Genomic DNA, 14738 nt, shown 5'->3' on the forward strand with positions numbered 1-14738 from the left:
TCCACAAAGCCTATTGAAAAACTATTGGTTGGAGGTAAAAAGGTAGTGTCCTCATTAGTCCTTATAGTTCTAAAATTTGATCCTTCTTTGGGTCCCTTATCATGAACCTATTAAACTCCTAGTTATTTACCTCTACACAATACTCAAAGAGTAGTGAAAATAGTCTTAAAGTCTATTGCAAGACAAAAGTATAATTTTCCTTCTTTGCTCACTCCTTTACAAAGAGGTTGGCATGAACACATCAACTCCTTTGTCCCACAACAAAAGTTAAAGCTTCCTAAGTTTGCTAATAACATATTAGCTCTCATACCCTACATTGTGTAAACATGAGTTCCAACTCTTACTTGGTTGGATGAGCAATTTTTTGTTACTTTGGGCAAGGTCCTTGTGCATATCACTTTTTGTCCCTTCTTTGCTCACTCCTTTGCAAAGAGGTTGGCATGAACACATCAACTCCTTCATTCCACAACAAAATTTAAAGCTTCGCAAGTTTGCTAATAACATATTAGCTCTCATACCCTACAGTGTGTCAACATGAGTTCCAACTCTTGCTTGGTTGAATGAGCAAATTTTTGTTACTTTGGGCAATGCCCTCGTGCATATAACTTTTTGTCCTTTGCAACATGTGCATGTTATGCACCATTGCTAATAACATATTAGCTCTCATACCTTACATTGTGTCAACATGAGTTCCAACTCTTGCCTAGTTGAATGAGCAAATTTTTGTTACTTTGGGCAGGGCCCTCGTGCATATAACTTTTTGTCCTTTGCAACATGTGCAGGTTATGCACCATTGTCACACATGGTTGATGTACTTCTTTTTCTTTTTTGGATGTCTTGTCCACGGATGGCCAATGCGAGTTTTTTATTTTATCTTGGTGTCCAACGACCATAATGGCCATCTCAATAAGAGTGGGCAGCAATGGGTGGTGCGTGCATGAATGGCCATCATATGGGAGGCGGTGTGAACAGGGGCCGCGAGAAGTTGGCAAATGGGGGGAGAGGGAGGCGGCTGGCTGCATTCTGGGCCGGCAAACAAGGGCAAAGAGAGCGACTAGTTTTCTTTTGTAATGAGAATTATTAGTTATTTCGCCAATTAATATTAATGTCCTAGTATTCACTCTCCTCTCTCTTGGTTGCTGACACATCGAGTCGCGGGACTGCCGCCGCGCTGCGTTGTGCGGCAGCTGCTCTCTCTCTCTCGCAAGCCCTTTCTCTCTTCTCCTCTTGTCTCTCTCTCTCTCTCTCGTGTCTCTCTCTTCTCACGTTACGCAGCCGCCTTCTCTCTCTCTTTCTCGCCTGCCTTCTGTTACGTGCGTGGCTCGTACAAAGCCGCAGATCAGCTTGTCGCCATAGCCGCAGCCGCTGCGCCAGAGGTCTCCGAGACTTTCACGTGTGCTCGGCTTCCTGTACGTAGCCGCCATAGCTAGCAGCAGAAGCACAGAGGCTGAAGAAGAGAAAGAAGCAGCCGCCGCCACCACCTCGGCTAACACGTGGCGTCGCCGCCGCTGCCTCCACCATTGCAAGGAGGCACGTCCTGACATGGTAAACTCAGAGATCTTCCTCTCTCTCTCTCTCTCTCTCTCTCTTTCTGTTTCTTCCTTCTCCTGCTCTCTGTTTTGCACGCTTGAAAGGGAGCTTCACAGGCGTCATTACAGCACTTCTCCCCTGCCTTATGGCGGCCTCTCGGCTGACCTAGTCACCTTGTGTCGAAGGTCGCAGTTTCGAAGCACAGATCACGTTCTTCATTGCACACATGGAGCCGCTCAGCATCGTCAGATCCAAGCATCCGGTGTAGCATTTTCGCTTTGGAGGGGATGGACCGTCGAAGGATTTCTCTCAGTCCAGCATCGCTGGGACGCCAACCGTGAGTTGAGTAGCCAGCGAACTGCTGGCCATGGCGCTGCATGTTGATCAATAAGTCTTGAGACACTGGTTGTTCAGTCCACACGTTACACAGATACGTGCAAAATACCTGTTTCTGAAAGCCACGCATTCATGGAACTGCTTGATATCCTACCGTACGTTTGCCTCTGCATTGATTGGACTTCATGTTACACTTGTGAGCGAGCCTAATGTGGTAAAGAAAGAACGGTCAGGTCGTCTCCAAGTCCAAATCCGAGCATCCTTGCTTATGGTGAGTTTAAATGTTGTTTTTTTCTCGTCAAACAGTCTTGGCCTCTGTCTGTTTTCAGTTCCCTTGGTGATCATGTCAAGGTTGATGATTTTCTGTTCTTTGTGTGTTAGGCCTGTACGTATATTGATGTTCGTGTAAACAGCCTGGCCTTGCTGAGGCTCTTAGTTCTTAATGAACTAGTGGACATTCTTTGGCTTTTTGGAACAGTTCTCAAGGACGAATATGTTGCAAGATATGAGGATTTTAGACAAACTAGCAAATGTCCACAGGTGTATCTGACAGCAGCATTTTTTTAATCTTCATAGACATGAAGAATATGGTGGGTAAGGTTTGTGAGATGCCAATGGTAGTGGCAGTGACATTTCCAGTAAAATATCATGTCCCATGAAATTGAAGTTGGAGAATGAAAAACTTTCCTAATTCTCACAAATCAGGATCTAGGAAATGGAACTGTGTATGGCAGCATAAACGAGGGTGATGAGGTGAGAAACCAGCTCATTTGCAGACTGTGAGGCAAGAGCCTCAAAGTCCCTTAGGCAAAATGCCAGGAAAACAAGTAATGAATGTGATGCTTGGCCACTGAAATTGTAGTGTGGGATGTGCTTATGAAGTTTAACTCATAGATGCTAATTTCTGTAAAGGTACTGGGCTTAAGAAGGCATGCCCACTTGCATTGTTTGCTGAATGATATCTTGCAAAAAGGAAGCAGCTCCTAAAGCTGATTCCCATTGGAAGTCCTCAAGTGTCCCCTCTAAAACTCTCGAGTAGTCCACCTTCAAGAAAATTGAATGATCTTAAATGATGGAAGTGAAAACTGAATTTTCAAATTGTTGAGATAGGAAATAAACCTATTTACTATTGTCAATGCAATAATTTTGACTCCATAATAGATTGAGGTAGCAGGACTTCCTACCATAACTAGTGAAAAACAAAGTGAATTGGAGGTGTTGACATTGGCAAATGCAGTTGGCAATGGGCACTATTTTTCTCCCACTTGCAATTGATATTGGTGCAAGTGGCTTTGTGCGTTGGCATGTGGTGAAAGCATTGATACTCTTACGATGGTCATGGCTCATTGTAATCTATCATGAAGCATGGACAAGGCTTAGTTCACTATGTGGGAAGTATCAATGATCAACATGATCTCTCTCTCTCTCTCTCTCTCTCTCTCTCTCTAAAAATCAAGTGTCATTTATATGACTAACCATCACATTGGACATGGATGGATACCAATTAGTGCCACACATTCCCCTTTAAAAGTGTAAACCCTCCCTTTGTACAAGTGGTTGGGAGGCTCAAGCATTGATGGCAAGTGCCATGAACTAGAACTTCCATTGGCACATAGCTTAAGAGAAGTATGATCATGTAGTGATGTGTAAAGGCAAAGATGTAAAGGTTTGTACCTTAGAGGGCAAGGTCATTGTTACCAACGGGTTATGGGCTTTTTGTTTCTAGAATTGTACATGTGGAAAACTCTCATATTTTTAACTAATGTAATAGGTGCTTCTATGACATTTGTAGATGTTGCCATGTAGGCTCAAACTACTCCATGGCTTGAGACTACTCACGCAACTCCACTAACTATTTACTCATGATTTAGATGATACTTTGTTTTAGATGGCTACAAACTTCAAAGAATAGGACATTAGAGAGCTTGATTATTTGTTTGGTGGTAGAGTGGCTTACGTAGTTGCATCTCTATCTCCCAAGGATGTCTTTGTATGCCATCTAAGCTCCGATAAAAGCCCTAGGCTTCTTTGATCCTTACACTCCATGATCTTTGTAGTGGTCCAAATCAATCTTGAAGGAGATAGTAGTATCTCCCCTTGATCTTATAGTATTTAGTAGTCTTTCTTAGTCTTTGCTTATATCCCACAAAGTTGGCTGATATGATCCTTTGTTGTGATGCTTTTATATATCTGTCTCTATCCACAGTTGATGTGATGATGTGTGGATTCAGTTAATAGCACATCGGGCCATGTGACAATCCACACTTCTTGCACCTCTCAAAGGATGGCTTTATTACATGCCCGACCTACATGGATACTCAAGTCATCTTTATACCTAGTTTGTGCATTTGATAAACTTAGATCCTCTCACTATTGAGTCTCACAATGTCCATCTTGATCACTTTGCTTAGCTCAATCTAGCTGAGCTCTTAAGTAGAGGAAGAGAATGGTGGGTTTGGAAATTGAGGTGCAAATGGAATGGATGTGATTGAATTAGATTGACTTTGTTGTGGAAATGTAGAAGCACCAACATCAAATCAACTATGAGATGCAAAACTTGAAGAAAGGCTAGGAGGAGGATTACCTGATTTCTTTTTATACATACCTCTTCTTGTGTTTACATACAAGAATTTGTTCTCTTCAGGACTTAGATTGGTATGAATAGATTGAAGAGTACTTTTCTCCTTGATTATTGCCAAAACCTTACATTGAAGTACGAACAAAAGATGTGGAAACAAAAGTGTGAACTTGTGTACCTTAAATGACAGTAGTAGGAGGGGTAGTATTTGGTGTCTTCTTCTCCACTTGGGGGGGCCAATCCTAGTCGGAAGTTGTTGTTGGGCTTGATGCATAAGGATCAAGTCATATTTGGCCCGTGAGATCTTGTATGGTTGGTAGTCTTGCTAGTGGATATGTCAGTTCATGTGTGAGTTTGTGCCTACCCCAGTGGTTGGGGGCTACCTCTTGCTTGGTGTCAGCTATTTGAGGTGTGCTGGTGCTGATTTATTTTGCTACGGATTTGCATTTTGAGTTTCCTGCTGTTGATAGGACCTGCGACATGTCCATAGTTTGGGGACCATCTGTTGAGCCAAATTGGCCTATTTTTTAGCTTTATAGCTTGCGTTTTGCAGCCTACCTTGAATGTTTGCTGTTTTTTGGACCATTTCAAGGCTAGGGGCTTGTTAGTGACTACCTAACAGTGTGTGGACTGTATTTTGCTTTGCTCTTTCCTCCTCGGTTTGGTTTTATAGCAAGTTTGTTGTTCTTTGATTAGGGTCTGTGTGATCCCTTGCTCAGCTTTTGAGAGGGTTCTTGTGTATGTGTTACCATGTTCTTCTCATTACACTCTGATTACTATTGATCCTTTCTCTATGTGCTTTCTTTATTGCTTGAACTCTTGAAACTGATGTGAGTCTATTTTGTTGGCACATCTCTTTCCCTCAAAATCCCTAGCCTCTACTCATCTTCTTTGTATCTCCCTCATTATGGCTCCTTTGGCTTCCCATTCTAATGCTCAGCATGCTGACATGGCTTAGTCTTCTACGAGTGTTATGTTGGAGACTTGCTATGTTTAGATCTAGGTTTCGGTGAGGATGGTCTCTCTAGGTGATTCAACTGTTCTAGTTTCAGAGAGGAGTGACATATGGAAGAAGTAGTGTTAGTGCTATTATTGTGACAACTCTCTCAACGATTCTTCATCATCTATAGGTTTAGGTTTTGGCTCCATCCATGTAGCTCCGGTGTAGGCTACAAGGGTCTTTGTTCCAGCTTGCTAGTATAGGGGATGTAGGTCATCCCTCTCAAATCTTTGGTGCCAAAGCAAGAGTGTGAGAGGGTGGTGGTTCAACCTCATCTATAGTTTTATATAGGTGCACAAGATCTAGAGAGGGGTTTCCCTGACCCATCAATTGAAGTCTGGTGGGTTTTGAAATCATGGAGCTAGGATTGACATCGAGGTTCGTGATGAGCTGTTTGACAAAGAGTGAGATTGGCTCCTAGTCCTAGTTCACATGAGGGAAGACTTTTAGTGGTCTGGCCAAAGGTGGGGAATCCATAAGGGTTTCCCTGACCCATCAATTGAAGTCTGGTGGGTTTTGAAATCATGGAGCTGGGATTGACATTGAGGTTCATGATGAGCTGTTTGACAAAGAGTGAGATTGGCTCCTAGTCCTAGTTCACATGAGGGAAGACTTTTAGTGGTCTGGCCAAAGGTGGGGAATCCATGGTCATTCATGCGTTGCGGCATTGTTGATAGGATGGTCACATGTGCTACCTCAAAGGCATTGTTGATAGACAAAGGGTTGCTATGATTCTTCTTTATTTTCAGGAGCTATATGATTGACATCAACATTGGGTTCTCTATTAGGCACCTTGGTAGTGGGTTGCACACCCACTGCTTGGTTATCCATGGACCTATCTGATGGTTTTTGTGGTATGTACTATGATAGGTCATTATCATTGTATATTGTATTGCACTAGATCACCCATGATCTGAGAGAGGGTGTTAGCAAATATGTTAGTTCATGCATGTCCCAATGGGATGGGTGTAGTAGAGTATTTAAGGTATTTTTTTGGTGTCTCATTTATGGGTTTTTGGTCATTTTATGCTGGACAACCTGATTATTATTATTTTATTCAGCTGGCTGACCTGATGCATATTTGGCATTATTTTATGCCTATATATTTAGGCTTCCTCCTCCTATGTCAGTCATTCATTTGCATACATCCATAAAGTAGGTGCTGATGGAGAGAGGGAGCCAGTGCTAGTACTCACATGGTCGGTGATTCATGCTACTTTTGCATTGTCTCATGTCTTGGTATATGGATTCTATTTCTTGAGCATCTTTTGCTTTTTGAGTTCTTTGTGCAGTGTTCTTCTTTTCTTTGTAGCGTTTCTCTTTTCTCTTGTGTTACGCAGTCTATTACAGCAGTTTCCTATGCTTCCATTGTTGCATGATGCATTCACCCTATTGACAGATCCATGGTAGTTAGATATTTCTTCTCGTGTCAGAAACTTTAACTTTGGGAATACCACTCTTTTTTGATTCTCAGCATAGGTTGTTCAGGAGAATGGAGTGGTGTAGAAGAGTTTGCCATCTTCCCTTTGCAGGCCTTTGTCTTTGATGTCAACTGTTAGATCAAGGCGTTTCTTCATAGAATACCTAGCTTTGATAACATGTAAAGAAATACTGGAGCACCAAAGATAAACACCCAAGTGTTTGACAAAACACAACGATATTTGTAGAACTCAAAGGTTAAGGGTAACTTAGAGACAATGAAGAACGAATGAAGAATGGAACAATGCTCAATGCAGTAAACACGCTATGTAGATTGAATACAAGGCCTCAAACTCTCATGTCTCAAAATAGACCGGGGCAAAGATGAGTTGGAGAGTGTGTCATACTTAAAAGTTAAAACGGATCCCAAATCACAGCAGGCAGCCTCTAGAAGCAATCAGCAGCTGTAAATACAGATCTGAGTGTCTGGATCAGGTTGATGGGGGTAGTGGCAGAAATGCAGCCTGCATAGAGTGAAAATGCTAGGGCAGCAGTTGCAACACAAGTCTAGCCGTTGGAGACTGCCGACTGCTCTTGGTGAGACAGGATGTGCTGGGTGGCAGCAGGCTGCTGCAATTCTGGAAATGGTTTGGTGATGAAACAGGTCAGACTGCCAGGAAGGGTGCCTCAGGCTGATAAAGGCTGGGTGCACAATCAACTAAAGTATCCGCCAAGGGAGGGGTGTAGCAGCAGTGGAGATTGGGATGGCCCGGAATCTGCAAAACAAGGATGAACTGAAGTGGTCGGGCAGCCTTCTATTTATAGATGTGGGTCCTCCCAAAGTCTGGGTATTGGCTGATGGGACACAGACACTTTGGTAATCTCTAGTTAAGTTTGGTGATTTTGTGTTTTGGGGCTGTTTTTAAGAGCTAATTAAGGTTTTAAGTTTGTAATGCACCTTTTTAGCTTAACAGAGCCTACTTTCCTCTAACTCATCCACGAAGATTTGTTAGCCTCACAATATTCTTGATGAGGATAAAGCTAATCCATTTTACAGTGAAGTCTCCTGAACCTAGTGCAAAGTTATAGAAATCCAACCTAAATGGTAGAAGGCCATGATTTAGTACAATTTTCACTCCAAATGCAAAGAGCAAGCTGATCCTGGACCATAGAATTTGTGACAATGTCTCTCAAATTTCCTACAATCTGGAACCTGTATGCAAGTTGTAAATAGAAAAAACAGATTGAATACTGCCGAACTCAGCTGGCTGTCTGCATAGACTGCATGATTAGGATGAAGCAATTTGACGTCGTATTAATAAAAAAGCAAGCATTTGGTGGTCAGCTATCATTGCAAGAACATTGATGTTAACTTGACAACTTGCTAGCTGCCTGTATGCTGAATTTCAGGGTGGAAATCAGTGAATCAAATCTGAATTTACTGTTGTGCATCAATCTCTATTCGGTAGTCAACCAAACTTGAGTTCATCAAGATCTTACCAAAATTTGAGTGGACAAGTGCAGAAGAAGGCAAGAGTAGCAATGTGAATTTTCATGGATCTTTTCGGGGCTGTTTGGAGTAGCAAATCACTGTGACTTTTGGTACAAAATTTGCTGCTCCCCTGCTGCAACTGTGTGAAAATCAGCACCCAGACATCACTTCAACTTGAAGAGTTCAAGATGAATACTGAAAGTTCTGTGCATGAAATCTGGACTAAAGCTTGTGAGCACAAACATTGAAACAAGAAGAAGAATAATAGAGAGAGCTTCAGCGATGGCTGCAGACAACTGTTACATGCTGTCCGCCATGATTGGGATCAATTGCAATGCCTAGATGCTACCATAGCTTCCTCTCCCAAGCTTGAAACTGCTTCAATCATGTGAGCATTGGATGTGTTCTCTGCCCAACCAGAGTCTTGGATCCAAGCTTGCTATACTTGGAACAACTTCTATTTTGGGAGGCATCCAGCTGATCCATCTGTGGCCGTTCGGTCCTGCAAGACTTCCTTGAACCTGACCCATGCATAGCTCGGACCATCCATGTGTACATCCACTGACCACAGTAACACACTCAGTGTCCTACCAAGCATATGGTAACCTCCACGTGTGTAGCCATGTGTCTCTTGTGTACGCCACATCAAAAATTACGTCAAATTAAGCTCCAATGTTCTCGAGTATGTGGCATTGTTTGTGAGCCAGATACGACATGATTATCAAAGTTGTGAATCACCCCGGGTGCATACTAGGACTTGGCTATGCCATATGGTTGGGTTATCACAAAAAGTGAACATTGCCAGATATTGTGCCATTGCTCTCTAGGGCTTTTAAGTTACATCAAGCTGAGAAGTGAACATGGCCAGATATTGTGCTGTTGCTCTCTAGGGCTTTAAGTTACATCAAACAGTTGCTGAGAAGTACTTGATGCCCATGTTTACCATGGCAATTTTTCATTGTTGCCTTTAATTTTGCTTATGTTTTTACAAGCTATGAGTCATGGTTTTTGTATGTGTAGCCGATCAACTTATAAGCTATGAAGTACACTGTCATCTTGCCTCTTGTTTTGCTGTAGCTCAGGATACAATGGATTCTCAGGCTGGCCAGTCTGTTTTCACACCTTATGTTGGAGAGGGGATTCTAAGTCCCAATAGACAAATGGTGACTGATCTTGTGAAAGATATTGTAACTGAAAAACCATCTTTTGCTAGGGCTATTCAAAAACGATGTCTTGGTCCTTCAGGAAGAATGGTAAGAGAAAACTTGAGTAATTTGTGTGTTATATGCATTGTTTTCATGGTGAACCAATTAACTGGAACATCTGCATCCTAATTTCAGGCTCTTCCTGTCATGTTCATGAGTACTTATCTCTTAGGCTCAAAAGGTCAAGTTACTTTAGAAGATGAAGGTGGCCTCATGTGGAAAGTAGACTGGGTAGCCTACATGCAGTCTGGACGAAGGCTTGCATTGACTGTTGGCTGGCCCAAATTTGTTACAGACCATAATGTGCAGGATGGAGATGTGATAATTGTTGAGATTGTGACTTCTGAACATTTCAAGATACAAGTCATATCATCTGAAGTTGACCACCAAAGCCAAAGGTGTTCACACATCGTGAGTATTACAGTTTTCATTTTACATATGCAGGTTTTCTTAGTTCCATGAGTTTTTATCTTAAACTTTCATTATTTCAGGTCTAGAAGCACCATCATATGCTTTGTTTTTCTAACTTATTTTTGATATCTGTTGTTTCTTCATTAAGGACAATCCCGCGAACAACTTAGGAAATATGTTCCCTGAAAGTGATAAACAGGTTAATGAGACATCTGAAGGTGACAAGGGGCCTGATACTGTCTCAAATCTTGGCATGGTAAACAACAGCAGGGTTCAGAGCAACCTTCTCCCTCCACTTGTTGTTCTTACAGCAGAGCACAGAGCTCCAAGAAGTAACCATTTCAAAAGGAGGAAGAACATGGATAGATTTGTAAATTATATGGAAATGATTGTATCCAAAGCACGGATAGATATTCCAATGAATGATGAACATGAGGCTGCTTCAATACCTACCACACAGGCTTGTAGGCAGATGGGAGTTATTTCTAGTCTTAAAACTGAGGAGGCACACCATTTTGTCCCAAACCTAAGAGAGAATTTTGTCCATGGTGATCCAAACACTTCAGTAGAAGTTGACAGTGATCCAGTCCCTGACTTTGGCAAGTGTAAAACAGATCGAGTTTGGATTTCTATGAGAAGTCCTTCATCAGTTGTACAAGCAGCCCCAAGATTCAATAAAAGTCACAGATATCAGGCTTCATACTGCCAGTCTGGCTGGGAGCTCTGCCCTCATTATGTTCTACATGGGTACCGGTTTTGCATGTTACACATTTTAGAGGATTCTTCAGCTCCTTATAAGCAGTGTGATTTTGTGGAAGAGAAAAGTCAGGCAAGATGTGCATTGCCAGTTTCTTTAGATCTTCGTGATACAAGGTGAAGAGTGCAAATTGTTTCTGGCAAGTGTGCATAAGTTTAGACCTGTTTGCAATGCAGCAATAATATGTATATTCTTTTTTATTTGTATCAGTCTAGTCCTGTTGGCAATGCTGCAGGTATGCATTTATTCTTGTGAATTTGTATCTGGTGGATTAAATGTTTCTTTCATATTATGCAGTGGACACTATTTCCTATTTTCCTTGAGTGCTTTAGTGATGCCTTCTATTGTGCTCAATGCATTTTGCTACTTGACCTATGCATTATACAATAGTGGCCAGGCTGTTTAAATGGCCCATAGAGCATGTCTGTTAAGCACCAGCAAAATGCACTCTCGTTGACCACCCCATGCAAACACTAATTTGAAAGTTTATGGTTTGTTGTAGGGCTACATGTTTGCTAGTTAACCAATTTACAGTTTTTTTACAGGTTTTGTCTGGTCCACAAGCAGGCTGGGATCTCTACTGCTACTAAGTTCAGGCCAGAAGAGGCTTTTGGGAATGGCCTCCCTGAGTTGGGGATGTTTTCGACACTCACATTGGCAGCAACTGTGGCACATCAGCTTAATGAAGAGGCTGATCTCTGGGTCTCCACGGACTTGCTTACTCCTGGTGCTGGGGGCTCCAGTTTGATGTCAATATGTGAAAGTAAAAAGTTTTTGCGACTCGTGAAGTCATCAGATATCCTTAATCAAACAGTGAAGTTGCATTTGGCACAGCCATGTATTCAGCGTACAACATTGGAAGACCAACCCATGTCCAAAATGGCAACTGCTAACATGACAGAAACTGATGGCTGTTTCACCACTGCTATAAATTTTCTTTCAGATGAAAGGATGGATGAGGATGCAACTAAGAGGAAACCGCTAACAAGTGGGAGCATTTTGGAAGCTGATGGCCATCCCTATGCCACATCGAACGAAGAACATATGAGCACTGCCTGCACAAGAAGTCCTGAAAGAAAATCTCAGGTGCCTTGTCTTGTGTCTATTGGATCTTTAGATCGTTCAAAAATAGATCAGTTGTGGTTACCGTCAAGGTTATCATCTTCAACAATGGATGTGAACAATGTCACAGAGGATGACAAATCAGAGGTCATGCCACTAATCAGTGTTAGATCTGATGAGACCCCAAAAGCAGAACTTGGTTCTGAGGAAGCCAGGGAAAAGTCAGTACATAAACCAAAACCTAAATCTCGTTACAAAGAGCTACAAGTAGTTCGCTCACAAGGTAAGCGGATTTGTTTCTCTAGGTTTGTTGGTGTTCGCAAGCGCCCATGGGGTGCTTATGGTGCTGAAATTCGAACTCCTGAAGGCAAAAGGCTGTGGCTGGGAACTTACCCAACAGAAGAAGCAGCTGCACATGCGTATGATGATGCTGCACGCATGTTCCGTGGAAAGAATGCAGTGACTAACTTTGTACAAGGTGATGAGCAAACTTTGGCTCATACAAAACAGGATCTTGTAGTGTCAAATGAGACTACAAAACGGAAAGCAATGTCAACTGGCAACAAGAGAGCTGTAACTGCAGAATTTAAAAGAAGCAAACTTCATGGCATGGAGCAGTGTGATGTTTCTGAAACTGAGCTAGCAGCTATTATGACCAAAAATCACGATCCAAATTTGTTCAAGTATGATAACTTAAATTTATCTGCAGCTGCTTCTCCTTCTTTTGGAGTGGAGGAGGCTGCAAACGACCATCTATTAGCTCAGGAATTGGAGGAAACTTCAAGGTGTCTCATGAGCATGAAAAGAAAAGTTTATGATCCAGATGCATCTGGTGCTCCATGTAGTGAGAAGTGGGAGAGCTCACCACTTCTTGTTAGCATGCAATCAGGAGCTCACCACTTCAATTTTGACTTGGGAAAGTCAGACTGTAAGGAGGATATCCCTTTGGTTTCTAAGGAAGATCACTTAGATGTAAAGTATTCACAGGCAAAAACATCAGTTTTGGGTAACAACAGGCAAATGAAGAAGCACAAAAATTTATTTTCTACGGTGACACAAGCAATGGAGATGGGATCCTATACAGATTCACCCAATAGAAAGGAACTCGTGGATTTTTTCTCCAAGTCCAATAGGGTGCAACAAGATTTGCCTCACTCTGATAGGAAAGACTCTGATTTGGAAGGTCGCAAAGAGAGCACATGCCCTATGGAAATTGATTTCTTTTCGGGTGGGATCATTAAGCACGCTGTTAGAGAAAATATCCCCAGTGAGCCCTTAGAATCTGATCCCGATGTCACAAAGGGTTCATATATCCCTAGAACAAGCAAGATGTTGAGAACTATGTGCACAGAAGATGATGTTAAACTCGATGGTAGGATGTTTGCACAGTCAGATTGCAGTGTTTCTGATTCACGAACGGTCAAGTTGACAGAGGATTTTCTCAGTTCTTACACTGAAGCTAAATATGAGAATCCAGTGGTGAAACTTCCAGTAGAGGTTCCTGGGTTCGTAGGTTCTCGTGTTGAGGTGTTCCCTTTCAAAAGAAAAGAGATTTCCTGTGAAGTCATTGGAGGAGTAAATCATTTCAACAGTCTTTCAAAGACATCTCCCAAAAGAAGTCTGACACTTGTTGTACAGGAAGGTGAAAGTTTGGCTGATTCTTTCAGGTACAATGCGGACCATTTCCAGCATGATGTCACTCTCAATTCCTCTGTGGAAGCCCGGCATAGTGATGCTTTGTTTGGGAGCACTAGTGAGATCTGCATGGGTTCTCAGAATTCTCAGGATGCAGATAATTACAGAAGAATATCCAAACAGTTTGCCATGCAAGATGAGCATGCTCAAAGCTCTCCAGATGTGGATGACATAAGGCAGCATCCAGAAACAGCTTCAATCTCAAAGATGCATGGTGGTAGAGAGAGAGGAGAACATCCTCAGCCAGCAGTAGGCACTATTGTCTCTGTTAACCTCAAAGATGGCAATGTGCAGGCTGATCGAAAACTTGAGAAGGAGCATTTATTCAAAATATTGGCAAAAGGTGCACCTTCCTGTGATGAACTATCCATGCTGTACAGTTCGAACGTAATGCACCCTTCTGTCCGAGAGTCTCAAGGAGAAACATTGTTATCCTTTGATGACATCTTCTCCAAATCATTTGGGAAGCCAAATGATGCAGAATTGTACAGAAGTCCTCACCAAGATCCACACCCCACAGATTCAAATATTCTCATGACAGATTACAAAGGTGTGTATGCAACTGGTCGCAATTTCCAGTCAATATTTTATAATCCTGTGTCTAAGAAGCATACCTACCTTGGGACCTTCTGTACTGCTGAAGCTGCAGCTCGTGCATATGATGCAATGGCCTCTAGGCTTGCAGGAGAATCTGGGCAACTGAATTTCTCGGCAGGTACCAGTGCTGAAGCTTCAGCTAGCAGATTAAAAAAGCAGCTGCATCTTGATGGCATTGGATGTAGAGAACTAGTCAACAGTTAACATTTCAACCCTTTACAAGGGCTAGTATAAATTCTAAAAAAACATGACAGTAATGTGTAAGGAGCCTGGTGTGTGCTACTCTAAAAGGAGAAGTAGCAGAGCTCCAAAAGCAGACTGGTAATGAGCAAAAGAAAAAAAAGGCTGTCTGCTAAGATGTGAGTGTGCAGGCGATAGAAATAGCAATGCATTCAGAATTGTCTGAGCATTCTTCCAAGAGTTGGACATGTTTTGGGACAAGTAGCATTCTGGCGTAAATCACAGTCTAAGTGATAAAAGATTTTGGAGATATTCTTGCAGTTGGGAAGGTAATTTTGAGCTGTATGATTTTTTAAGCTAGTGGCTGGATGCATAAAACTAGACAATGTGCCGAGCAGCAAATGTTAAATGTTTAGTCAATGCTTCAGTGCAGAAATGTACAACCTAGTTATTGAATGTAAAACATTGTTTGCTCT

The 14738-nt window shown here is 42.1% G+C and overlaps 1 protein-coding gene across 29 annotated transcripts in view; it reads left to right on the top strand.

Moving 5' to 3' along the window:
• The first annotated feature begins 1153 nt into the window (after positions 1 to 1153).
• LOC148036633 (uncharacterized) overlaps positions 1154 to 14738 on the top strand; it is a 68905-nt gene continuing 55320 nt past the window's right edge. For 9 of the 29 annotated variants that reach the window (XM_087678652.1, XM_087678650.1, XM_087678657.1 and 6 more), the window contains exons 1-6: positions 1154 to 1545; positions 1716 to 2137; positions 9438 to 9608; positions 9696 to 9971; positions 10120 to 10844; positions 11274 to 14200. In XM_087678652.1, coding sequence (XP_087534778.1) covers positions 2135 to 2137; positions 9438 to 9608; positions 9696 to 9971; positions 10120 to 10844; positions 11274 to 14200 — 4102 coding nt within the window. In that variant the 5' untranslated portion in view covers positions 1154 to 1545; positions 1716 to 2134. Of the gene's footprint in view, positions 1546 to 1715; positions 2138 to 9432; positions 9609 to 9695; positions 9972 to 10119; positions 10845 to 11273; positions 14592 to 14738 lie in introns of all 29 variants that reach the window. The other 20 variants (XR_015690964.1, XR_015690963.1, XR_015690962.1 and 17 more) reach the window with 7 other exon arrangements.

The sequence above is a fragment of the Lygodium microphyllum genome, chromosome 5 (genome assembly GCF_053477565.2).
Source record: "Lygodium microphyllum isolate KBCC chromosome 5, Lygodium_microphyllum_v1.1.10, whole genome shotgun sequence".
NCBI lineage: Eukaryota > Viridiplantae > Streptophyta > Polypodiopsida > Schizaeales > Lygodiaceae > Lygodium > Lygodium microphyllum.